Source organism: Staurois parvus, unplaced genomic scaffold (genome assembly GCF_062004578.1).
Source record: "Staurois parvus isolate SC_StPar_1 unplaced genomic scaffold, SC_StPar_1.0 ptg000334l, whole genome shotgun sequence".
Lineage (NCBI taxonomy): Eukaryota > Metazoa > Chordata > Amphibia > Anura > Ranidae > Staurois > Staurois parvus.
In genome coordinates this window covers 114,385-139,800 of record NW_028318130.1, presented here as the reverse complement: position 1 = coordinate 139,800, position 25,416 = coordinate 114,385, and the positions used below count along the sequence as shown (strand labels likewise).

The following is a 25,416-nucleotide window of genomic DNA, read 5'->3' as shown; positions in this document are numbered from 1 at the left end:
GACCGGGGCGGACTGACCATTTGGAAACTCGGGCACTGCCCGAGGGCCTGTGGTCAGTAGGGGTCCCCATGAGATGCCCCAGGTACATTTTTCATAGGCTTTTTTGAGTTTGGGCAAGGACACAGGGGCCCCATGACCCCCTATTGCCCGGGGGCCCCATGAGTTGTCAGTCCTCCCCTGATACAGACACAGTTATTTTTCACATTTCAATATAGGCCTATAAGAAAATCTTTCATGTTATGAGTTCTGCCTGTCTGCTGGCCATCTCTCAGGGCATATTGAATATGTGTCACAAAATTTAAGTTAGTAAATATGTGGAGATCTTCAAAAAATGAGTTTACAGATTTCAAAATTGATCAGATTCATAAGAGGAAGCTAGAAAGTATTGCAATGCAGTGTACAAATGAATCTATGATTTTACCATTTGACCATAGATACACTTAAAATCTTTGCCCAGCAGTGACAATAAATTAGGAAGCTTACAGGATAATTTTCTATGGAACATGTTACATGTTCCAGCATCTGCACCCCGCATTCCTGCTACCCCCTTCCTGTGACAACGGGCCGGGGATTCTTCACAATTTAAAGACAGCATGGTTGTGCCAGGTTCCACCTTCATGGCCGAGTCATTCATTCGTGGTTTCCTGTAAATGAATAGCACACATGTACCATCAACCATCCTGGCTGATGGCTTGTAGTTCTAAATGAACTGTGAGGGTACTGGTCCACTGATTCTTCCTGCTCTCAATTAACTGCCTGCCTGTACAAGGTACAGGAAGACAGCTATCCTGAGAGTCTACAAGAACCTGAAATTGCACTTGCAATCTGCTGATCATGGGTGCAATGCTCTGCAGGCTCCTTAGAAAAAAAATAACTAAATGCACATTTTTATGCCTGCAAAAAAAAGGAGCAGGGCCCTCTGATCCTTCCTATATTAATTTGTATTGTAATTTTTCTGTCTTCCCTTATGTTGTCAAGCAATGCATAAACTGTTGGTGCTATATAAATCCTGTATAATAATAATTATAAAACTGTGTATGTTATTATTTTTTTCAACAGGTAAACTTATCCTTTAATAATAAATGACCTCATACATTTTATTTATTTTTAAATAGGAAAGTACACTTAATTTCTATGTGCGTGCATAGCAGTTCTTTATACAAAGGTATTTTTCTTTTACAACAGAGGAGCCTGAGGATTTGGAGGCTGAAATGCTGGAAGATACCAAAGGAAATGCAAGTGATGAGCGTCCTGTCAAGGCCATGAGTGTTTGGAATGAGCAAGCCAAAGAAGAAAGGTACAGTAATTGCACAGTCCCATCAATCAGCTCTTCAGATTATCACATAGTCCATTTACAGCTTAATCCATGACAGTTACATAGCTTTCTTATATGAATGGCAATTATGTGATACTGAAAAATCTGTAAAGCATGCTGAGTTGTGCAACATACCTGGCAGACAACTGCGAATGGAATGAGCCTGGATCAGATTTCCACTTAACCCCTTAATGGTCCCCTGCTGAAAAACTAGAACTCCCCGAGAATTTGCACACATGGGTGCCAGATCTCGGCATATAGTGCTTTTCACTGTGGCCACTTCTATCACTTGTCAGTTCTGGTTGCTATAAAATTTAATCAACTGTATGAAATATCTCCCTCTCTTTTATCTCTGTTATGGGAAAGTAAATGAAAAGTGCCGTATTCACAGATGTTAATGATGTTGCCCTCTTCCAAATGTCACTTCCTGCTGGCTAAACCTAACTTTTAAAGTATGCCTCTTATGAAAAATGTGTAGGCTGCCGTTGCTCACCTCCTTTTTGACAGTGCAAGTTGCCTGACCGTGTCTGATTTTAGTATTTCAGAGTAACCAAATCACAAAAAGAATGCAGCAAACAAAACTGTTACTCAAACAGCTGATGCTATTAGATCACCATAACAGCCAAACATATGGCATCAATATTTGCCATGGCAAGGCAAGTGCCCTTGAACCACATCCTATCCCCTAAAACTTAAGTTCAGCCATTAGCCAAGCACTTATATTTCTATTATGCAAAATGATTTGGCATGTTCGTAAAAGCAAGTGGGAAATGTACAGACTCTAGTACTCCTTTTCAACATAGGAAAAATAGTTTTTAGATGTACATACTGTATGCCAAATAATTGGATCAAAGGCCAATTTAAAGGTAATTACAAGCTTGAGATGAATATTACCAGACTGGACAACTATTTTGTATAGAAAAATGTCTTAAAAATACAACAGAGTGCAGTAATGGCAACTGTTTAAATATCTTACCGTAGCAAGCTGTGAGCAGCACCAGATAGTTTTGCCTGATCACTGTTGTTACCTCCAGGTAAGGCTAGTGCCAATTGTTTCTGCCTCCTTTTCTGTTCCCTCCTTTTGCACATTTAGGTCTGTCTACTGAAAGATTTTTCAGTAGCTGGATTGTACCTGCATATGCCACTTCCATCTAATGGATTTGGCCTGCTTATTACATATGCATTGGTTTGAATAGGTCTCACTTTGATACATTAGGTGCAGTTTATCTTCCAAGACTAGCACCTTCTCCAGGCCAATTTTTTTAGATCTTTAAGTGACCATTATTTTTTGTTTTAGGCCAGGTTTAAAGTGGTTATAAAGGTGTTATTTTTCTTTACAATAATAAATACATCATACTTACCAATGATTTTGCACAGAGCAGCTCTGATTCTCCTCTTCCCGGGTCTCCCACCAGTGCTTCTTGCCCCTTCCTCCTGCTGAGTGCCCCCAGAGCAAGTTGCTTGCTCTAGGGGCACTTGTGTATGCTTACTCCTGAGCCGCTTCTGTGTTCCTTCTCACTGGCTGTGATTGACAGCAGCGGGAGCAAATGGCTCCCACTGTTCTGTCTCAGTCAATGAGGAGAGAGAGAGCCGAGGCTCTCATGCACATCGCTGGATTGGGATCAGGCTCTGGTAAGTATTGCTGCGGGGAGCCTTTACAACCACTTTAAACGCAGATATCCACTTTTACAGATTTCTAGTACAAAACATATGACCCTTTTACTAGGCCAAGCTATGAACCAGACTGGTTTACAGCACTGTGCTCATGTAGGGCTTGTTAGGGCCACACCATGAAATGCAGTTATACACTGTTTATAATCTGCTTGTGGTTTTTTTTTTTCTTCGTATAGAGAATCTATTAAAATATAAGTATTTGTCTGTCTACCCATCTATCTATCTTTCAGTGAGGAAGAAAAGCATCCTGTGCATGACCATGAATCTCCCAGAAAAGATGTTCAGCAAGATACAGCCGACTCTGAAAGTGAACATGGAATGGGTCAGTCTGTCTTCTTTAAAGGGAATATATAGTATTTTTATTTTTGTTTACTTTTTTGTTCTGTTCTATGCTTAATCTTCTAAGTAAAATATAGGTATAGATATAGACGGGGCACCCATGTTGTATGGTAAATAAATATATAAGCTATACTTAATGCTCATCACAGAACTGAGATTGTGCTTTAGGCTGCCCTTGATCCAGTTTCTGTGAAGGGCAGAGAATGCATTATTGCAGGTCCCTACAATGGCATACACAAAATTCAGCTGTCCACCAAGGGCTATAAAAGTCAGCACATAACTGTAGGTGTGGAGGTCAGGTACACTTACAATTTCCTTCTAGGTGACTTAAGCTGGTAATAAATGGCCTATTTTCATGCAGATTTGGTAACTGTCTGCCTAGTGGTACCCCTGGGAGATAACAAATGCTTCCAACATCAGAATTGTTTAACGTTAATCTCTGTGCACCATGCACGGCAAGACGCTTAAAATAGGTATTCACTGCAAAAGTCAAAAAGAAGAAATGTTCATGTTTAGTAATCGCTATGTTTTGTTTTACTGCAGATAATGATATTGGAAACTCCACTTCACCCAAAGCATTATTCAGTAGAGTTCCTCTCCCTCATAATGTTGTTACCCCTAATGTTTCTGCCCAGTCTTCATTTGATGATTCCTTGCCACCTCGTTCCCGATCTGCATCTCCAGTTAAAACGAAAGGCAAGACAGCACTATTAATTGGGCTCTCAACTGGTTTGTTTGATGCCAATAATCCAAAGGTAAGAAGTCGATGCTTCTGCAAATGTTCCACTTGCTGTTTCTTATTAGTTAAAGATGGACTTGCACTTTCAGAAGTAGATTTGTGTCTGACAACTTTATCCTCTGACAGTTGTTTCCAAATCTGAAGGATCCAAATGTTAAAAAGCTAAACTCGACTAGGTCACATGGAGGATAAGTGGACACAGAATGAGATATAATGTTATTGTCTGACCAAACTATCATACTGACCTTTGGATACCGGAACAAATATTGAGCTGTAGCAGATATTATCAAAAGATTGGGTCTATCACAGACGAATATAATACAATACTTAGTGTTTGCAGGTCCATTTCCTAACAGTATTTATTTAGTGTTGCTACCTTGATTTTTGGAGTTGTAGAATGGTATTATTTAGGAGCTAGGTAACTGTAATCAAACAGGAAATGTAAGAGTGGAAGTACATACAATGGACAAAATTTGCACAATCATATCTAGGAAGCCATGATTTTGCAGGTCAGAGATTGTTTACCCAACTCATCAGTGTCTCCCTGTAGTTATAATTATGCACACCCTAATCATTTGGAAATAGTGTTCACACCCCTGCTTTACATTCACTGCAATCTGCAGCAGCTGTTATCTGCAAAGAAGAACATTTTGAAGCATGAGTGGCAAGAAAGCGTTACTCATCTGACTGCTAAGGATCATGGAAGTTTTATATAAAACTCCTAGCCAAGTTGTGAAATTTTTGAGTTGCATACAGGTACAGCAATTTATGGAAGTAGAAGTGCACCAAGAGCTGTTCAAAAGTGAAACCAAATATACTGCTTACAAGGGAGATTATATAGTACTCTGTACTAAAATAGGTCTTTCAATGACCCATTGTCATCACTTTTGGTCCACTAATGGTTGTATATTCTAATGAAGAATTATCTTTGAAGTAACATATTTGAAAACGCATACAATGATCAAATTTTTCTGTTTTCTGTACATATTGTTCAAATCTGATTAAAGTCACGATCATTGTCCTTTTAAAATATTGTCAGTGTAATCAAGTGTCCATGTGTAAATTAAAGCTCAATTGACTTTTCAGTTTAAAGCAGCTAAATATATATTGAAAAGTGTTACCGTTTGTTTTTTTAGAAAGCAGCCACATCCTGAGTAGAAAGGCATGTCCCTGGCAGCATGTGGAAGCAGTGGTCTCTCTGAAAAGGTCTTATCTACAGTATATATCTTCAATCAGCAAAGTTTATGCTCCCTGCTAATTGGAGAGCTGTAATTGTGAATCAGCAGGGGGTGTGTCAAACCTCTGCAGAAAGACCACAGGCTTTTCTACTCGGTTTGGGCTGTTTACAAGAAAAAATACAACGTGTAAGAGTCTGTTCATATCATTGCTCTGTGTTATGTACAGTGGAGCGATGCTAGACCATTCATTCTGAATGCCACCCAAAGATAACCTACCCAGCTCATTTGCATTGCAGCACAACATCTGCAAATTCTCTATGCATGATTTTTAGTCAGTTATAATGCTTTAGGCAGACCATTCAAATAAATGAGCTGCCTTAACCCAAAGCATATTAGCATGCTGCGTTTAACACACCATAGATGACCAGGTTGATGTGAGTGGGCCCTAGTGGACTTTGAATACCTTTTTTGTTTAAATGTACCAAAGTATATTTAGCTGATTTAACCACTTCCTGCCAGCCATATGCATGTATGCGACCTTTTGGCTGGTGGGGTTTAACGCCGAGTTGACGCATATACAGTATGTTCTGTGCTGAGAACACTTCCCAGCCCAGGAACTATCAGGTACCAGAAAGCTCCCGATGCATGCTTGTGATCAGAAGCTTTAGGATCATGTGACCTTTGTAACTGGCAGTCACAACAGTCATATGATCAGAATGCCTGCCTCCCCCTCCGGGCAATCTGACAACAACACAAGACATGTACTATGTTAGGCTGTTCCAGAAAACAATAGTAGCTGTTGCATGCTATTGTAAGATTGTATTGTTGTGGATGAAAGTCCTTCTTTTTCTCCAAATGCAATCATTCAAAACACAAGCCAACAGTTTCCACTCTCTCCCCTGAGTAGCAGGCTGCAGTATTAGCTAAGAGGAGAGATGAAGAGACATGGCACGGCAGAATGGAGAGGTGGTGGCATACAGTGCTGGCTGTAATCTCATTCCCACCCCAGCCAGGAATGACAGGAAAGAAAGATTTATTTTATTTACATTATACTACTCTGGATTTTAACCGCTTTACCACCAGCCTATAGAAGAAATACTGCTACAGGGCAGCAGGGGTGTGCAAAACCACATGTGTGTATGTGTGTGTATATATATGTGTGTGTGTGTGTGTGTGTGTGTGTGTGTATATATATATATATATATATATATATATACACACAGTGGGGCAAAAAAGTATTTAGTCAGCCACCAATTATGCAAGTTCTCCCACTTAAAAAGATGAGAGAGGCCTGTAATTGGCATCATAGGTAGACCTCAACTATGAGAGACAAAATGAGAAAAAAAATCCAGACAATCACATTGGCTGATTTGGAAAGAATTTATTTGCAAATTATGGTGGAAAATAAGTATTTGGTCAATATCAAAAGTTCATCTCAATACTTTGACCTCTGTCATTGCCAACAAAGGATATATAACAAATATTTCCTGTAAGTCTTCACAAGGTTGGCACACACTGTTGCTGGTATGTTGGCCCATTCCTCCATGCAGATCTCCTCTAGAGCAGTGATGTTTTGGGGCTGTCGCTGGGCAACACGGACTTTCAACTCCCTCCAAAGGTTTTCTATGGGGTTGAGATCTGGAGACTGGCTAGGCCACTCCAGGACCTTGAAATGCTTCTTACGAAGCCACTCCTTCGTTGCCCGGGCGGTATGTTTGGGATCATTGTCATGTTGGAAGACCCAGCCACATTTCATCTTCAGTGCCCTTGCTGATGGAAGGAGGTTTTCACTCAAAATCTCATGATACATGGCCCCATTCATTCTGTCCTGTACATGGATCAGTCGTCCTGGTCCCTTTGCGGAGAAACAGCCCCAAAGCATGATGTTGCCACCCCCATGCTTCACAGTAGGTATGGTGTTCTGTGGATGCAACTCAGCATTCTCTCTCCTCCAAACACAATGAGTTGTGTTTCTACCAAACAGTTCTATTTTGGTTTCATCTGACCATATGACATTCTCCCAATCCTCTTCTGGATCATCCAAATGCTCTCTAGCAAACTTCAGATGGGCCCGGACATGTACTGGCTTAAGCAGGGGGACACATCTGGCACTGCAGGATCTGAGTCCCTGGCAGCGTAGTGTGTTACTGATGGTAGCCTTTGTTACGTTGGTCCCAGCTCTCTGCAGGTCATTCACTAGGTCCCCCCGTGTGGTCCTGGGAATTTTGCTCACCGTTCTTGTGATCATTTTGACCCCACGGGGTGAGATCTTGCGAGGGAGATTATCATTGGTCTTGTATGTCTTCCATTTTGTAATTATTGCTCCCACAGTTGATTTGTTCACACCAAGCTGCTTGCCTATTGCAGATTCAGTCTTCCCAGCCTGGTGCAGGTCTACAATTTTGTTTCTGGTGTCCTTCGACAGCTCTTTGGTCTTCACCATAGTGGAGTTTGGAGTGTGACTGTTTGAGGTTGTGGACAGGTGTATTTTATACTGATAACAAGTTCAAACAGGTGCCATTGATACAGGTAATGAGTGCAGGACAGAGGAGCCTCTTAAAGAAGAAGGTACAGGTCTGTGAGAGCCAGAAATCTTGCTTGTTTGTAGGTGACCAAATACTTATTTTCCACCATAATTTGCAAATAAATTCTTTCCAAATCAGCCAATGTGATTGTCTGGATTTTTTTTCTGATTTTGTCTCTCATAGTTGAGGTCTACCTATGATGCCAATTACAGGCCTCTCTCATCTTTTTAAGTGGGAGAACTTGCACAATTGGTGGCTGACTAAATACTTTTTTGCCCCACTGTGTATATATATACGTGTGTGTGTGTGTGTGTGTGTGTGTGTGTGTGTGTGTGTGTGTGTGTGTGTGTGTGTGTGTGTGTGTGTGTGCATTTCCAGCTAGGGGGTGCAAGTGACCTTGGTTGTCAATCACCGGGTCCCGGCCGATGGTTACTCGCCGGCACCCGGTGATCTCCGAGTAATACCAACGGGGGGGAGAGAACTGTATGTAAACAATACAGTTCCCCCCCCCCACCCCGTCTGCTCCAGCACGCTGCTTTGTATAGCAGAGCCATACAGATCAGTGTGCTTACAGTGGAAAGCACAGACACAGCCAGATAGTAAAACAAACACAGCACACAATTATTCTTTTGGTCGCCCCAAATGTTAACCCCTTCCTGCCCATTGCCATTAGTAAAGTGTCAGTGCTTTTTATTAGCACTGATCACTGTACTGGAGATGTCAGTGACACCAAGTCAGTTCCCCCCAGTGTCAGAATGCCCACCGCAGTCCTGCTATAAGTCGCTGATCGCCACCATTACTAGTTTAAAATAAAAAAATTACAATATATACACTGCCATTTGTAAACACTATAACTTTCATGTAAACCAATAAATTTGCAAGTACTGGGATTTTTTTCTTAGCAAAGACATGTAGCAGAATACATTTTGCCCTAAATTTATGACAAAATTTGCTTTTTAAAATTTTTTTTATTGGACATGTTTAATCGCAAAATGTCAAAAATATTTTTTCTCAAAATTGTCGGTCTTTTTTTGTTTGTAGCACAAAAAATTAAAAACGCACAGGTGATCAAATAGCGCCGAAAGAAAGCTCTACTTGTGGGGGGAAAAAGGAAGTAAATTTCATTTGGGTGCCGCATTGCATGACCGCAGTTGTCAATTAAAGTAACGCAGCTCCGTAACGCAAAGAATGGCCTGATCAGGAAGGGGGGTGAATCCTCTGGAGGGCAAGTGGTTAATGGTTAAGACAGTTGCTATGTGCACAGGGGCCCATGGGGAATTTAACAAACTTAGCTTCAGGTAATGCATCTTCTTTAAAGCCTCTCTACTATACATGATAGATGCCAAGCCAAACCCAGCGCATACATTCTATATTTTTCAGTACGAGTGTTACTAAGGATTTTGTATATGATATCTTCTCTGCATTATATCTCTTTGATAATCTTCCTATCTGAAATGTTGGGTTCTGTGGAAAAGTGAAATGTATCCAGAATATGATGGCATTTATGACCTCTAAAAGTAATCAGAGATAAACATATGTATGATTTACTTTTTATTTTTTCCATAAAATTAGAAGAAAACCAGATCTAGCTGACAAGTATGGGATACAACGAAAAAGCCAAATTTATGCTGTGCTTCTCATAAAATCTAAAGAAGCTTTTTTTCAGACAGGTTTAATGAGTGTGTTGACATATGGTTTTTATAGTAAAACTATCAGGGTTTTTATCCAATAAATGCTTTATCTCTGGTACTTTTTACATTGTTAGGATTCCCTCATCTGCTCTTCCTGTTCGCAAGAAAACTCCTTGTTGTGTGATATACAGTAAAGAAACTTAAAGTTTATGTCTGCGCAAAAAATAAAAAAATATGAGGCACATATCTCCATTAGAAACGCACGTAGCTCCTAGTTTTCTGTTGAAACTGACAACACTGTTCAGCTACTGCATTAAAATCAAAATCTTGCCGTGTTCTTCTTGGCTGGGCTACAGAAATCCACTTATATCAACCCCTCTCTGCCTCATTCCTACACTGATTTCCCAGCATAATAATGCTGCTTATTTGAACCCCAATACATTATGCATAGGATAAAGGCTCTTGTGCAATCTGGGTGGTGTGCTTTTCTTAGTAGTAACTGACCTAGGGAACTCTGCTGATCTCTCCGTTCAGAAGATGCCTCTTCCGGAATTGTACAGTACAAGTTGGACAACATTGCTACAGGAACAAGTGTAAAGAAAAAAAAATCATTGCTGAAGCATGTCCTAGGTGAAGGAGAGATTTGATCATGCCTATAAAATCCTTCCAACAAAATTTTCATGCAAAGGGCGTTGTAAAATTTGTTGTATGTGCTGTCCACAGACACAATTTGGCCATCCTCAGGGTACAAAGTCTAAAGAACAATCCACAAATTGAGTAGGATGTAAGTAGAGACATTAACGCTATATAGCAGAGAAATGTAGAAGAATAACATCAGAAAAGGACCAAGTGGTCCAACAAGTCTCCCTTTTTTTTTTTCATTTGTTTTTTTCCTTTTTCGAATCTTTTCATCTTCGTACAGACCTATATTTGTTTCAAGCATGTTCTGAACTTGCAAATTTACTGTTGACTGACTTGCTACATCTGCTAGAAGTCTGTTCCAACCAGCAACTACTCCTTTAGTAAAATAACACTTTTCTGGAGCATTTCTGTGACGTCAGCCAACGGTGGACTTTAGCCTGCTGACGGCTGATTCTGTGTCTCAAGAGAGCACAAATAAGTGCATTCCTGTGACCCACATGAGCACTATGACCAAAAGAGCTTTGGCCATACTTGTTTTTAATGTACTTTAAGGTTTCGTCACGTCTTCTGGGCTCCGCACTCCCATCTTTAGGCCTGGTAACCCCATTGTGGGTGTCATCGTGGGTGGTAGAAGGGAAGGAGAGTTGCAAATGTCAATTACAGGACTGAAGAGGAATTTTCTATGAGATAAAAAAAATTAAATTTAGTGAAAAAAGTGTAAAAAAACTAAAAATTATACCCAAGCTCTTAAACTCTTTCCCTTCCCAAAATGTTGAGCTGCCATATACCTGCACATATGAATGAACGTATCGAATGTGCCTAAGTACAAAAATGTTGATTGCAGTATGTTACATATCACTGCACATCCCATAGTAAAAGCAATCATTCTAGGACTTTTATTTACAGTTAAGTTTAAAGTGATGACCTGCAGGCCTTTTAAAGCGTCGCCATTGGACACATGCAATTTTAAGTATCATGTTGAGTATCTCTTTACTCTGCGCAACCTCATCTATTATATTTTGACAAACAATTGGGTAATATGTTGGTTTCTCTTAAATTGAAAAAAAAACTGTGCTTGGTGTTTTCAATCAATATAGTAATATTATATGTGTACAGTAGCACTCAAAACACCCAAATTCTAGTGCATAAATCAGTTATCCAATATTGTTGCCCTGTACCTTTAAATAAATCAACTGTAACCTAAATTATAAATATTCAAATAAACCGTTCATAAAACAAATCAATGAATTATGTGAACACACAGCCTCTCACCAATCAGAAAGACCCCAAATTATAGGTGGTCTTAGTGTACTCATAAGCACACAGGCTCAGCTGCAGCAAGGTGTATCCTAGGAGAGAAACCACATGGCACACCAACAGGGACTGTGTATACTCTCCTCTCTTCGTTTCGCTGACATCAGTGTGGCAAGAGAAAAAGCATCCCATAATGCAAACTTGTCAGGTTAAACTGTAAAACTTCTCACAATCAAATGTTTGTAGAGAACATCAGAGCCAGCCCTTTGAGAATGTCTAATGCGGCAAAACACGTCGGGGCGGAGCCTGTGCTGATGTCATCACGCACACTAGAGCCAGTGGTGGTGTGGAGTTTTGCAATGCCCTTTACATACATTTGATTGTGAGTAGTTTTGCAGCTTATGAATTATTAAACCTGTCAGTTATAATTTTCTCTTGCTAGGTTGATGTGAGCAAAGGGAGAGAAGAGAGTATACACAGCCCCTGTTGGTGTGCCCAGTGGTTCCTATATTCATGTCCTAGGATACATCTTGCTGCAGCTGAGCCCCAGTGTTTGTGAGTACACCAAGACCACCTATAGTTTGGGGTCTTTCCGATTTGGTAAGAGGCTGTGTGTGGCAATTGTGGTGGAACTCAAGGTGAGATTTAAATGGCATAGTTACCTGGATGGACAATTTTTTGGACTTTGTTACACAAAGTGTATTTCACTGGAGGTGTTCACATTATTCATTGATTTTATGTGCCCTAGATTTAACTATAAGTATATTTAAGTATAAAATTTAAGTATATTTTCTCCTAAAACTCTTTCTTGTGCTTCATAAGCCATTACGCCAATTCCAAAAAATTGAAACTACTACTATTATATTGTCTCTGCTTTCAGAAAATATTTAATTTAAGGGTTTTAGGTAATCTTCAGGTCTAACGTGTGCCAAAAAATGCAAAAACCGCTCTGGCAACAAAATAATTAAAGACGAGTACACAATACAAAACAGGTTCGAAAAGCATTTACTGAAATTTTAATGTTTAAAATGGGAAGGTAGTTTGCATAAAGATGATGCTCTGATGAATTCAGCAAATTTCCTGTGCAGCAGTCCTGTTCAAGCACATCTCTATCACATTCTGAAATATCAGTTAAGGGTGGACTTGGCATTTAACCTACTTTACTATGTAAAAGAAATCCGCAAAAGGAATATTATCCTTCAGCTTAAACCTGGTCATAGGAGAGCAGATGGAATGAAAATGTTATTTTAGGGTTTTACATTTTGTTGGAAAGGCAGTTTGTGCCCAAGAGATGTAAAGTTTGTTTCAGACCGCATTTTATCAAAGTCGATGTCTGGAAGTGCTTTTATACTGGGGCAGGATTAAGTGTGAGAAAACAAGTGTGAGATTTCACAGCTTTATAAATGCCTAAATAGTAAGACTTTCTTTTAACCTAACAATGAAAATCTTCCTAGACAATTGTCTTCTAATTAGTTCCATATTCTCTTAATGTCTGTGTTTAACATTACTGAAAGCCCACTTATATGATGAAATTTTGACTTTTCTCCTGGAACGGTGTTTCCTCCTGCCGTGCTTTATAAACAATCATGCTGTAAAGCATCAATCTACACTACAGAGACTTTTTGATTTTCAAGATGAAAGTAGGGTAATCTCTTACACTTGTGTGTAGGTTTGTTCAGCTTTATTGAATAAAGATCCATTCCACTGACCTGTTACAGGACTGAAATTTCAGCAACCCTGTTATGCATATGTAGGGCTGGCGATTCAACGCCTAATTAGTATACACCATGCGGCTGACCCAAACATGTTGCTGGTAACAGACAAGCCAGTAGAGATTTGGTAAAGGACACATTAAGTTGTCAGAAATGCTAATAATTATGTAAATCTAGTTTCCAGTGTGGTATTGCAACTGGCAAACAGCTGATAACAAAAGCGGCAAAAGTTTTAACTTGTGCACAGGGGCGGACTGACAACTCATGGGGCCCCCAGGCAATAGGGGATCATGGGGCCCCTGTGTCTTTGCCCAAACTCAAAAAAGCCTATGAAAAAGGTACCAGGGGCATCTCATGGGGACCCCTACTGACCCTGGGCCCTCGGGCAGTGCCCGAGTTTCCAAATGGTCAGTCCGCCCCTGCTTGTGCAAGACCCTTCTTGATGCAGCAGCATTGGGGAGACAATAGCTCCGTTCACTGGTGTGCCCAGTTCAGTAGATGAAGGTCACATTTTGTTCTTGGTGTGGCTTCTCTGAGTCCTAAGTAATTACTGTCTTTTTTATTAATTAATTTATTTTTAATTAGTTTCACTATTTTGTTTTCCCAAACGTCAGTACTACTTTACTTTTCACTTATTCCTATAGATGCCATCAATGCTGCAATCGTCTTGACTGTTTTTTTTATAAAGCCTGGGCACATCAAAACTTTTTCTTATTTTAAGTTTTATATTCTTTATTTACTTCACGGCATTTACAATATGATGTCATCAAATCGAACAATGAATGACAATGAACAATTATTCCTAATGTGGCAGACTGAAGTACAAACATGCACATAAAAAGAAAGCATATATGCAAACCTTAAAGTGTTACTAAACCCAAGACCCTGCATTCACTCTATCTGGTCTCCCACAGTACACAGAACATGGAAATGCAATTATTTTAGCAAATATAAACTGCTAAATACATTTTCTCATCTGCAGTTAGACCAGTATTGTGACGTCTATCAGTGTCCAGCAGAGCACAAGTTAAAGCTTTTGAGCGGAGTTTTCATTTTGCTCTAGGGGGGTGCAGAACCCCTGACCTCTGTCTGGACAGTGCTGACTGGTCCTGTGCTGATCACATGCACACTCCAAAGAAGAAAAAAAAATAAATACACAGCAAACTGAGCATGTGCAGAGTGACTCCACACGATATGTTTTATCAGGAGATAAGAGGGGGACACTGGAAGAAGGGGAGAATCGGAGAAGTCAGGATCAAACAGCCTTTTTATACAATGCAGAGGAATAATCCCTTAGGCTCCACAGGATAACAAGCATGCTTTACTGCATATACAGACTGATTTTCCTGTCATGGGTTTAGTAACACTTTAAGGCCTGATTCACACTAGTACGATTTCTGATGCTACTTGAGTCACAGAGAATATCATGAGAAGGGAAATCTCATTGGTTTCAATGGTGCCTATTTTAATCAATGCGACTCAGAATGGTGAGATTTTTTAAAAGGTTCTTGCACTACTTTGTTGCAATTTACAGTGCGGCTTAGCAAAGTCACATCAAGTTACAACACATAATAGAACCATAAATTGCCTCAAAGTCACCACGCAATAGTGTACTCTGAGCCTAAAAGGATATATGTGATCAGAAAATGTTTCTGTTCAGAATTGCAGTCTTACATATAAAGATGTATCTATAGGTATAGCTCTGTGCAGATTGTGTGTAAATGGTGGGGTAATGTAATGTAAGAGGAGGTGTGTTGGTAGATAAGTGGGAGAAAGAAGAGAGGAGATAAAGGCACACAGGGAGAGGAGGTGGTGGGAGGGGGGGATTGGGTATGGGATTGATGAAAGAAAGGGTAGCAGATCTGCTGCACCCCCCCCCCACTTCAGATAGAGGAAGGCAAATGAGGGCACCAGGCTCCCATGCCAGTCAACCTATTGACAGATCTATAGGGCTTTGCTCCTGTTTTAAGTAGCACACGCTCTACTCGACAAAGGTCTGAGGTATATTCAGCAGAAAGCTTAGATTGGATCCAGTAAAACCATGTTAGCCTAAAGGAATCTGATTTTTCCTTTAAAAGTGGTTGAAATCCCTTACATGTGCCCAGCCTCAGATGATACACTTAGATTAAACAAGATTTACCTGTTTATCTGCAGTCATTTCCTCTCTATGGCCTTCTAAAACATATATTTTACACAGCATCTCTCAGCACTAAAAGGCAGGCAGTGGGGATCATAAGTCTCACAATACAGAGCTCAGTGAGGAGAGCACTGAACCCTAATTGGAGAAAGGGGACACAAATCCCTTCACACAGTACACAGAGAACAAGTACAGCTGTGACTATCAATCACAGGTTGTGTGCTGGATCTCTCCTCCCTCATTAATAATTATCTCTCAGGAAAATTGTCAGAAGTGTCCTGTGCAGATAACAGAAGAACAAGGCAGCAGAGAGAAATCACACTGCTTTGGTTGGATACAACTACACAGTATAGAAGACAATGCTTTGTTCATATTTCATGTCTGAGGCTTACAACCATTTTTTGTTGTTAGGTCTACCATACTCATGATATTGTTCACCCTAATGATCCAATAGGCAAGTGAGGGGGTTGGTGTTTTTTGTTTCCCTGAGCTTGGAATACAGGCTTTAGCAGTGTTTTATGGTCCTTCTTAATGAAAAGCACAAGCTGAGATATGTACATTTTATTTGCAGATGCTGAGGACTTGCTCATTGCCTGACCTTTCAAAACTATTCAAGACCTCGGTAGATGTACCAAGTGTGGCTGATTTGCAGGGGGAAGAGCAACTGGAGATAGAAGAAATTGAGGATGAACCAGCACAAGATGCAGATCATTCAGATTCTGAAGACACGTAAGGAAAATGTTTTCCATAATTTATTCCAGGGTGGATGAAAACTGTGTCCTTGGAACTTAAACAAGTAATACAGTACCTTCATTCCTTCTTGTATATTTTTCATTTCTGAGCTCGAACATATAGTGTTGGGTTACTTCTCCAACAAGGAGACAGACAACTGCAAAAATACATTTTAGGTAGAGTGGGGATGATGTGTAACTTTTGACAATGTTTTATTCGTGATCTGTGCCTTCCTGTCCCAGTAACAACGACACCTATTTCTTGTCCTGGTGTCCCCCTAATGGGTTACAGGAAGACATTAAAAAAACCTGATAGGCATTTAAACGTTTCTCCACTGTACAGCGAGTACTTAACCTGCAAGTTGTTACATGACAGCCATTTTGCCAAAACTTTTGTCTAGTCTCATGCACTCCGTTAAAAGAAAAAAATACATCAAGTCCTCACATTAGGAAATGTCCTCCTGTACTCTGTTTCCAAATTCACTTTTTCCAAATGGACTTTAAAGACTAGACACAGCAGAACACCCATCACAATATGACTTTCAAGTTGTTAACGGGTTCAATTATTGATGTTTTGATTTGTTTTGTAGTATGTTTGGGGATACAGACAGAGACTTACAGGAGCTGCAGGCATCAATGGAACAGTTATTAAGAGAGGATTCCCAAGAAGGGGACTGTGAAGCTGAAGAGGCTGGAGATGAACTACTACCCAGTAAAATGGAGGAGGAGGAGGAAAATAATGAGGGAGTGCAGGAGGCTGAAGCAGAAGATGAAGAGAATCCGCAGAGCAGTGAAAGCATAATTAATGAGGAGTGGCATTCAGGTAAATTCCACAGGTGTCATTTATGCATGTTTTAGCCCAGAATTATTCCTGTTATTGCTCAAATTGCATGCATTGATCCACTGAAGACTCCTACTTGTACCGCTGTGGCATGTGCTGAGGAAACACAAGTCGGCCCAACCCCTACCTCCAACTCACTGGCTGTGATTGACAGCAGCAGGAGCCAATAGCGTCCACTGCTGTGTCTGCGCCAATGAGTAGAGAGAGAGAGCTGCAGCTGTTGTGCATATTACTGGATCCAGATCGGGCCCACTTAAGTATAGGGGGGCTGCTGCTTGTAGAATGTTTTTTATCTTAATTCAGAGAATGCATTATGGTAAAAAAAAAAATCTTCTGCCTTTTGAACCACTTTTGAAGAGTAATTCTATTTTTGCATTCAAATTTGAGAAAAACCTACTATATGTTTGTGTCCCCATTCTAGCATACTCCCAACCCCTCAACATGCCTAATGGAGTTCCAGAACCTCAGGCGCCAGACTCTTACCCAACACTTACTGCTGTCACTTCAAGTCTAGCTTCTGCGTATATAGGTGACAGGCTCATCTCCTAGCGGTTAACACATTCCTTTTTTGGTGGTCTGCATATCTAGGAGAGAAGAGGAGGGAGGGGCTGGGGGATGTGCACAGCCGCTCTATTGTCTTGGCGGCAGCTCCTCCAAAGCTCGCTCATGCAGCCTGTACAGACTTTGTAACTGTAACTTGTAGCTGCCCTTTGGCAACAACCCTGTACATAACACATTTCTGAGTCCTTTAGCCTGTACATAACTCATTCCTGCACTCTGCGTTCTTTATGTAGCACATTCCTGAGCCTTGCACCTTGTATGTAGTGCACTCCTGAGCCGTGCACTCTGAACTCTGCACCTTGTACATAGCGCACTCCTGAGCCCTGCACTATGAATGTAGTGCACTCCTGAACCCTGGACTCTGTATGTAGTGTACATCTGAACCCTGTGCATAATGCTTATGGTATTTAACAATTCAAACAATTTCTTTATAAAGCCCTCCCACTATTTGGCAATTTGACCACATCCACCCTTCAATGTGGCATGCTCTCTGCTTTTGGGGGAGGGGTGTCATGGTTGTAATTCTTCACCTATTCTCTGAGGAAAAAAAAGATTTATCAGTCCTGTGAAGACTGAGATTGAGCTCTGCAGCCACTTTTTGCAGCAGTTGTTTTCTTATTCTGGGTCACAATTCTGTGCAATGTCCTACTTGTCTATTTCAGTTTTCCATGTCGACCACACTTATGCTTATTAGATGACGATTTCCCAGAAATTGTATATGCGACAACCTTCTGATACTGTACCTCGCGACATGGCAAATAAATTGGCAACTTCAGTCACAGACACCAGCTACGTGGGCACCAACAATTTGCCTTCTTTGAAGCTCAGTAAGCTCTGACATGACTCCATATTACTAGCAGTGCACACAGTGAATGACGAACGTGAGGCTTCCCACCTGTTAGCTAGGAGTCTCATCACATAGCGGAAACATGTCATCACTTTCACACCTGCAAATCATGTAGTGTGTCCATTTTTTTTTTGTCTAACCCCTGTATATTAGAATTTATTTATTAAAATACAAATACAAAATTCTACTGAGGTGATCCTAGGTACTTCTTCAAAGTGTAATCTTTACAAATAAAGATTCTAAAAGTTTGCTTGTTATAGAATCTTTTGTATCTTTCTGATAAAATGTAATAAATTAGACACTAACTTTGTTAGTAGAGGTTACACTTTTAAATATTATCTAGGACTATATCCATAGTAAGGGCTGATTTGTATTTACATTTTTGGAGTTTTCTCCCTAGAGTAGATGTGCTCCAAGTGTTAATTTATATACATTTATTACCTTTTTGATGTTCCTTAGGAAAGTTATCATGGCTAGTTTGTAAGCTCTAACGAGCAGGGCCCTCTGTTTCCTCCTGTACCAAATTGTATTGTAACTGTAATGTCTACCTTCATTTTGTAAAGCGCTGCGCAAACTGTTGGCGCTATATAAATCCTGTATAATAATAATAATAATGGCTGACTACAAGCATCTGCAGGGTATACATGGCTCGAAAATTGTCCATTTCAGCAGGAACCGTCCACCTTTTGGATCCATGTGTATTGCTGACTGTTCAACAGAAGCTGGACTAACAATCAGCTTATATCGAACTGTCTTGCTGGAAAATCAGAATTTGATCAGCACCTGCAGCCTGTCAAAATACTATGGTGCAGCAGGGAAGATCCCTGCGTCACATATCATTTATGTTGATACAGGGATCTGACTTTTTTTTTTTTTTTTTTTTTTTTTAAACCCCCTAGTTGAACAAAAAAAAACTGTATATTCCCTGCTTGTGGACAGACTCCGCTTTCCTTCATTAACACACAACTGCATTTTTCATTGCTTCAACTTCCACTGTTCATTCATGATTCCTGACTGAATCCGGTTTGTTTTATTTTCTTGTAGTAAAGCATTTTTCTCTGTCTTTGCAGATGATAGCAGTGTGGATTTTGAAAGTGAATGTGATGATGGTGACAGTGTCTTTGGTCATCTGGAGGAAATGAGACTTAAATTGGAGCAAGAGATTGGCTTTGATAAGTTCATTGAAGTTTACGAAAAAATAAAGGTAAAGTTTTGTACCAGATGTATCTATACTCTGTTTTGTTAAACGCATATTGATCTATATTAATATTTAAGAGTAATTTTTCATGTCTTTTTCAAAATTTTAGTGTAAGCAATGATACACAAATGGAACTTAAATCAAATGAATGAGTTTGCATTTTTTACGTTTCTTATGAGTGCTGCTATTTTACATGTTAACTTAGTGATTAGAATCAAAATACAGATCAGCTTTTTTGCAGCTGTTCTAATTCTCACTTCCAGGATGCATGGACATCAGCATCCAATGAGGAATTTGATGGACATAACTTAAACTTGCCTAGCATACCTTGACAAAAGGAAGTCGAAAGCAATATTTTGTGTAAATCTGAAAATCATTTACATTATTTGTTCTCATTAATACCATCATAGTTGGTCTGCTTGGGCACTTAAACCACTTCACAGATGACTTTTGCTGTCTACTGTACAGTTGGGAAGAGAGAAATACACATATAATCCATTTACTATTGACTTGACTTTTCCCACCAACTTGCTTAATATTGGATGAATGTAATATAATGCCGAATGCCATTTAGTATCCTTAAGTACCGCCGTGGCATAGTGTTCAGTATTTTAGGCCTTCTAGACAATATTAGAACAGCTCATAAAATGTTTTGAATATTACAGGCCTTGTAGATAATCTAGTATAGAGTTTACTATTGCAGTCCTTGTAAATTACATACTATAGCATATAGAACATGTTAACTATTACAGGTCTTGTAGATGATAAAGCATAACTCACAGAACTAGTTGATTATTACAGGTCTTGTAAATTATACGCAGTCTAGTTCAACGTGTTCGCTATTACTGGTTTTGTAGATTATATTGTATAACTCCTAAAACTTGTGCACTCTTACTGGCCTTGTAGATTGATATACACTAACCGGCCACTTTATTAGGTACACCTTGCTAGTACTGGGTTGGACCCCCTTTTGCCTTCAGAACTGCCTTAATTCTTCATGGCATAGATTCAGGTAGTTGTTGGAAACTCATCCACAGAAATGTTGGTCCATATTGACATGATAGCATGCCTTTCTATCATCTCGAATCAATCTGCCCATTGTTCTCTGACATCAACCAGGCATTTTTGTCCACACACCTGCCACTCACTGGATATTTTCTTTTTTTTTGGACCATTCTCTGTAAACTCTAGAGATGGTTGTGCGTGAAAATCCCAGTAGATCAGCAGTATTTGAAATACTCAGACCAGCCCTCCTGGCACCAACAACCATGCCATGTTCCAAGTGACTTAAGTCTTCTTTCTTCTCCATTCTGATGCTCGGTTTGAACTTCAGCAAGTCATCTTCACAACGTCTAGATGCCTAAATGCCTAGAGTTTCTGCCATGTGATTGGCTAATTTACAATTTGTGTTACCAAGCAATTGAACAGGTATACCTAATAAAGTGGCCAGCGAGTATAATATCGCTCATGATATTTGTCCACTATTACATGCCTTGTAGATGATCTAGTACAGCTCATAGAACTAGTTCATTATTAGGACTTATAGATGATATAGCATACCTCATAAAATGTGTCCATTATTACACAGTATAGTACAGCTTATAGAACTTCCAGAACGTCCAGTATTACTTGCTTTGTAGATGATATAGTATAGCTCATAGAACTTGTCCACAAATAAAGATCTTATAGATGATATAGTATAGTTCATAGTAAACAAGTTCTATGAATTCTACTATATCATCTACAAGGCACATCTTTGTGAACAAGTTCTACTACAGGCCTAATAGACAAAAAAAAATAAAATAAAATAATTATAAGTCAGCACACACAAACCCATAACATATAATATCCCTTAAAGTCGTATCATTATCCTTCCCCTGAAGTACCAGTATACAATATATCAACCGACTTAAATGAACAAACTTAAAGTCCCAAAAAATAAATAAAATGTCCAAAATTTCACATAAAAAACTCAAAAAAAGTCCCACGTGAGATCTAAATCTTGATGGACAAGTGCTCACTATTCCAAAATGGAGATGAAGATAAAACTCAGACGTTCTTCATATACCTCCAAAAAAAACAAAATCTAGACATAGTGTATTATCTTAGGTATCACAAGTATAGTGCCACACGTGCAGCATGCAAAACACTATAGGATCCTTGTTGACAAAGTCCGGAAGTGACGAAACGCGCCCAGGGCACGTGACGTATTGACGTTCCCGGAAGTGCCTCGGCGGCCATTTTGGATTCTGGAGCGTGGGTGTCTGGCGTTCCTGGGACTCGCGGTGCACTCCTGGTGCTCCCCCAGAGCTGGAGTGAGAGTGGCGGGCAGGAGTGTGACAGGGTGACTCCCTGGAGATTATTTTTGATATCACAATGGTGGTACTCAGTTGTCGCTAGGAACAGGAAGCCGGTTTTATCAGATTTTAATGTAAGTGGCTACAATAAAATTTATATATCAATTTTTCATATACTGATTCCTGGTCTGTTTGTGAGGTCCAAAGGAACAAGAGGATGCCAGCTTGGGGATTTTCCATGCACATTGGTTGATCACATGCTGATATAATTTTGATTTAGGGTAATTATGCATTTTTTATATGGTTTGCTGTGATATCTATTGAGTATCCTTTTCACGAATGCTGTGACACTATAGTGTTTTGCATGCTGCACATGTGGCACTATACTTGTGATACCTAAGATAATACACTATGTCTAGATTTTGTTTTTTTTGAGGTATATGAAGAACGTCTGAGTTTTATCTTCATCTCCATTTTGGAATAGTGAGCACTTGTCCATCAAGATTTGGATATCACGTGGGACTTTTTTTGAGTTTTTTATGTGAAATTTTGGATATTTTATTTATTTTTGGGACTTTAAGTTTGTTCATTTAAGTCGGTTGATATATTGTAGGCCTAATAGACAGTATAGTACAGCTTATACAGTATAACCTGTTCACTTTACAGACCTAGTAGACATTATAGAATGGCTTATAGCACATGTCCACTATTACAAGCCTATTAGACAGAATTATTTCTGCTATCAAAACAGTGGCAGAATTGATTTTTGGAGGTTTTGGTGGTATAAATAACATCTATCTCATTTAACATGATGATTATCTAGATTATTGATGATCATTTGCTGTATTATTGAGTATAGGGCTCAGCATTTAGAGTGCAGAAGTGTGGAGCATTTAACATTTTATTTTACAGAGTAGAGAATGGGGATGTCTTGAGTATGTTATCTACAGCACAATGTGTGGACAGGACACTCTACAATTCACCACAATACACTTGACCTACCCCGCTACACACCTCTATACAATTAGCACATATACCCATCAATGGATCAGTAGGCTGTCACTTATCAGACTGCTTTCAGATCTGCACATCCTGGTTAGAAGCCTTCATTGTCCTTGAGCTTTAAGACATGAAGCTCTACCCATTTCCTGCACATCACTTCCTACTCCTCCTACTGTTGGCCCTCTGCAGATTAAAAGCTATTTTGTAAATTTTGTTTTTAATAGAACTGTTGATGACCTCTTCCTAGTAGTTAACTTCTGACAGGAAAGTAATTTCTCCATTTTTTCCATAATTTATGTGGAAACCTTTGTTTTTAACAGCAGGGAGGAAGTAGAAGAAATTAACCTTATTTTATAAGAGTATCTAGGCTAAATATTAGGACTAATATTGGTTTTGGCAAATCCACAGGATGTTCAGGCATAAAATTCTGTCGTAAATCAAAAAAGGCAATATTGTAGCGCCTGTACTGTATGACCTAGCAAGAATATAAACTAAAAATAAAGCTTTAAATCCTGAGAAAAAAAGGCATCTGCCCCTAATAAGTGAATAAACACTCTAACTATCAAGACCATAAATAGACAGGGGCTTGCTCAATAGAATACATCATATAAATATGTGTCATATAACTTAATAGATGAAATACACTAATATAAAAAGTGTTCTCCCAACACCACGTGTAATAGTATATCTAATACAGAGTATGGTGAAGTCCAAAACCTGTAAATGGATGAGAGTCCCATAGGAGGATGTCACATAGATCCAATAAATTTTTCTCCACCACTTGTAAGTAATAAATGAATTTCCCACTCACCAGAAGGTGTTGACCTCCAATCTGGGTGGTCAAATAATGCTAGGTTAATCAAATGACATATCGTTTCCCCACTGCAGGCTCTCATATGATGGGTCTCCAAGTTCCTCTTCTTGTAGTAGTAGCTCTCAAAGAAGCTCAGAAAAAGCTCTAAATGTAATATGTAACCATAGTTTATAAATATAGTAAAAAATGAACTCACATATTATGGTGCCTGTACCCCAGCACCAGTCTGTGCAGCCAATATGGGAACAGCCATATGTAAAGCTGGCGTGCATTCCAAGCCTCTTGTTAGCGGGCCGGACGTGACATCATGTGGGACCCGGATGTGATCCCATCATATGAGAAGCTGCAGTAAGGAACCCATATGTCATTTGATTACCCTAGTGTTATTTGACCACTCAGAGTGGAGGTCAACACCTTCTGGTGAGTGGGAAATTAATTTACTCACAAGTGGTGGAGGAAAAACGTATTGACACCCTCCTATGGGACTCTCCTCCATTTTACAAGTTTTGGACTTTACCATACTCTGTATTAGATATACTATTACACATGGTGTTGGGAGAGCACTTTTTATATACAGTCATGGCCGAAATTGTTGGCACCCTTGATATTTTTCCTGAAAATCAAGTATTTCACACAAAAAAGGTATTGCATTAACACATGTTTTGCTATACACATGTTTATTCCCTTTGTATGTATTGGAACAAATATAAAACAGAGGCAGAAAAGCAAATATGACATAATGTCACACAAAACCCCAAAAATGGGCTGGACAAAAGTATTGGCACCCTTAACTTAATATTTGGTTGCACACCCTTTGGAAAACATAACTGAAATCAGTCGCTTCCTATAACCATCAATAAGCTTCTGACACCTCTCACCCGGAATTTTGGACCACTCTTCCTTTGCAAACAGCTCCAGGTCTCTCTTATTGGAAGGACACCTTTTCCCAGCAGCAATTTTAAGATCTCTCCACAGGTGTTCAATGGGATTTAGATCTGGGCTCATTGCTGGCCACTTCAGAACTCTCCAGCGCTTCTTTGCCATCCATTTCTGAGTGCTTTTTGACGTATGTTTGGGGTCATTGTCCTGCTGGAAGACCCAGGATCTTGGACGCAAACCCAGCTTTCTGACACTGGGCCCTACAGTGCGACCCAAAATCCTTTGGTAATCCTCAGATTTCATGATGCCTTGCACACAGTCAAGGCACCCAGTGCCAGAGGCAGCAAAACAACCCCAAAACATCATTGAACCTCCACCATATTTTACCGTAGGTACTGTGTTTTGTTCTTTGTAGGCCTCATTCCGTTTTCGGTAAACAGTAGAATGATGTGCTTTACCGAAAAGCTCTATCTTGGTCTCATCTGTCCACAAGACGTTTTCCCAGAAGGCTTTTGGCTTACTCAAGTACATTTTGGCAAACTGTAGTCTTGCTTTTTTATGTCTCTGTGTCAGCAGTGGGGTCCTCCTGGGTCTCCTGCCATAGCGTTTCATTTCATTTAAATGTCGACGGATAGTTCGCGCTGACACTGATGCTCCCTGAGCCTGCAGGACAGCTTGAATGTCTTTGGAACATGTTTGGGGCTGCTTATCCACCATCCGGACTATTCTGCGTTGCAATCTTTCATCAATTTTCCTCATCCGTCCACGACCAGGGAGATTAGCTACAGTGCCATGGGTTGCAAACTTCTTGATAATGTTGCGCACTGTGGACAAAGGCAAATCTAGTTCTCTGGAGATGGACTTGTAACCTTGAGATTGTTGATATTTTGCCACAATTTTGGTTCTCAGGTCCTCAGACAGTTCTCGTCTCCTCTTTCTGTTGTCCATGCTTAGTGTGGCACAGACAGACACACAATGCAAAGGTTAAGTGAACGTCTCTCCTTTTTATCTGCTTTCAGGTGTGATTTCTATATTGCCCACACCTGTTACTTGCCCCAGGTGAGTTTACAGGAGCATCACATGCTTGTAACATTCTTATT

The 25,416-nt window shown here is 39.8% G+C and overlaps 1 protein-coding gene across 5 annotated transcripts in view; it reads left to right on the top strand.

Annotated features, from left to right (window-relative positions):
* Positions 1-25,416, top strand: part of NEK1 (NIMA related kinase 1) — a 220,246-nt gene that overhangs the window by 185,142 nt on the left and 9,688 nt on the right. For all 5 annotated transcript variants that reach the window (XM_089684019.1, XM_089684022.1, XM_089684020.1 and 2 more), the window contains 6 exons: positions 1,186-1,297; positions 3,220-3,311; positions 3,872-4,083; positions 15,718-15,875; positions 16,468-16,700; positions 19,197-19,330. In XM_089684019.1, the coding sequence (XP_089540145.1) occupies positions 1,186-1,297; positions 3,220-3,311; positions 3,872-4,083; positions 15,718-15,875; positions 16,468-16,700; positions 19,197-19,330 (941 nt within the window). The remainder of the gene's footprint in view (positions 1-1,185; positions 1,298-3,219; positions 3,312-3,871; positions 4,084-15,717; positions 15,876-16,467; positions 16,701-19,196; positions 19,331-25,416) is intronic.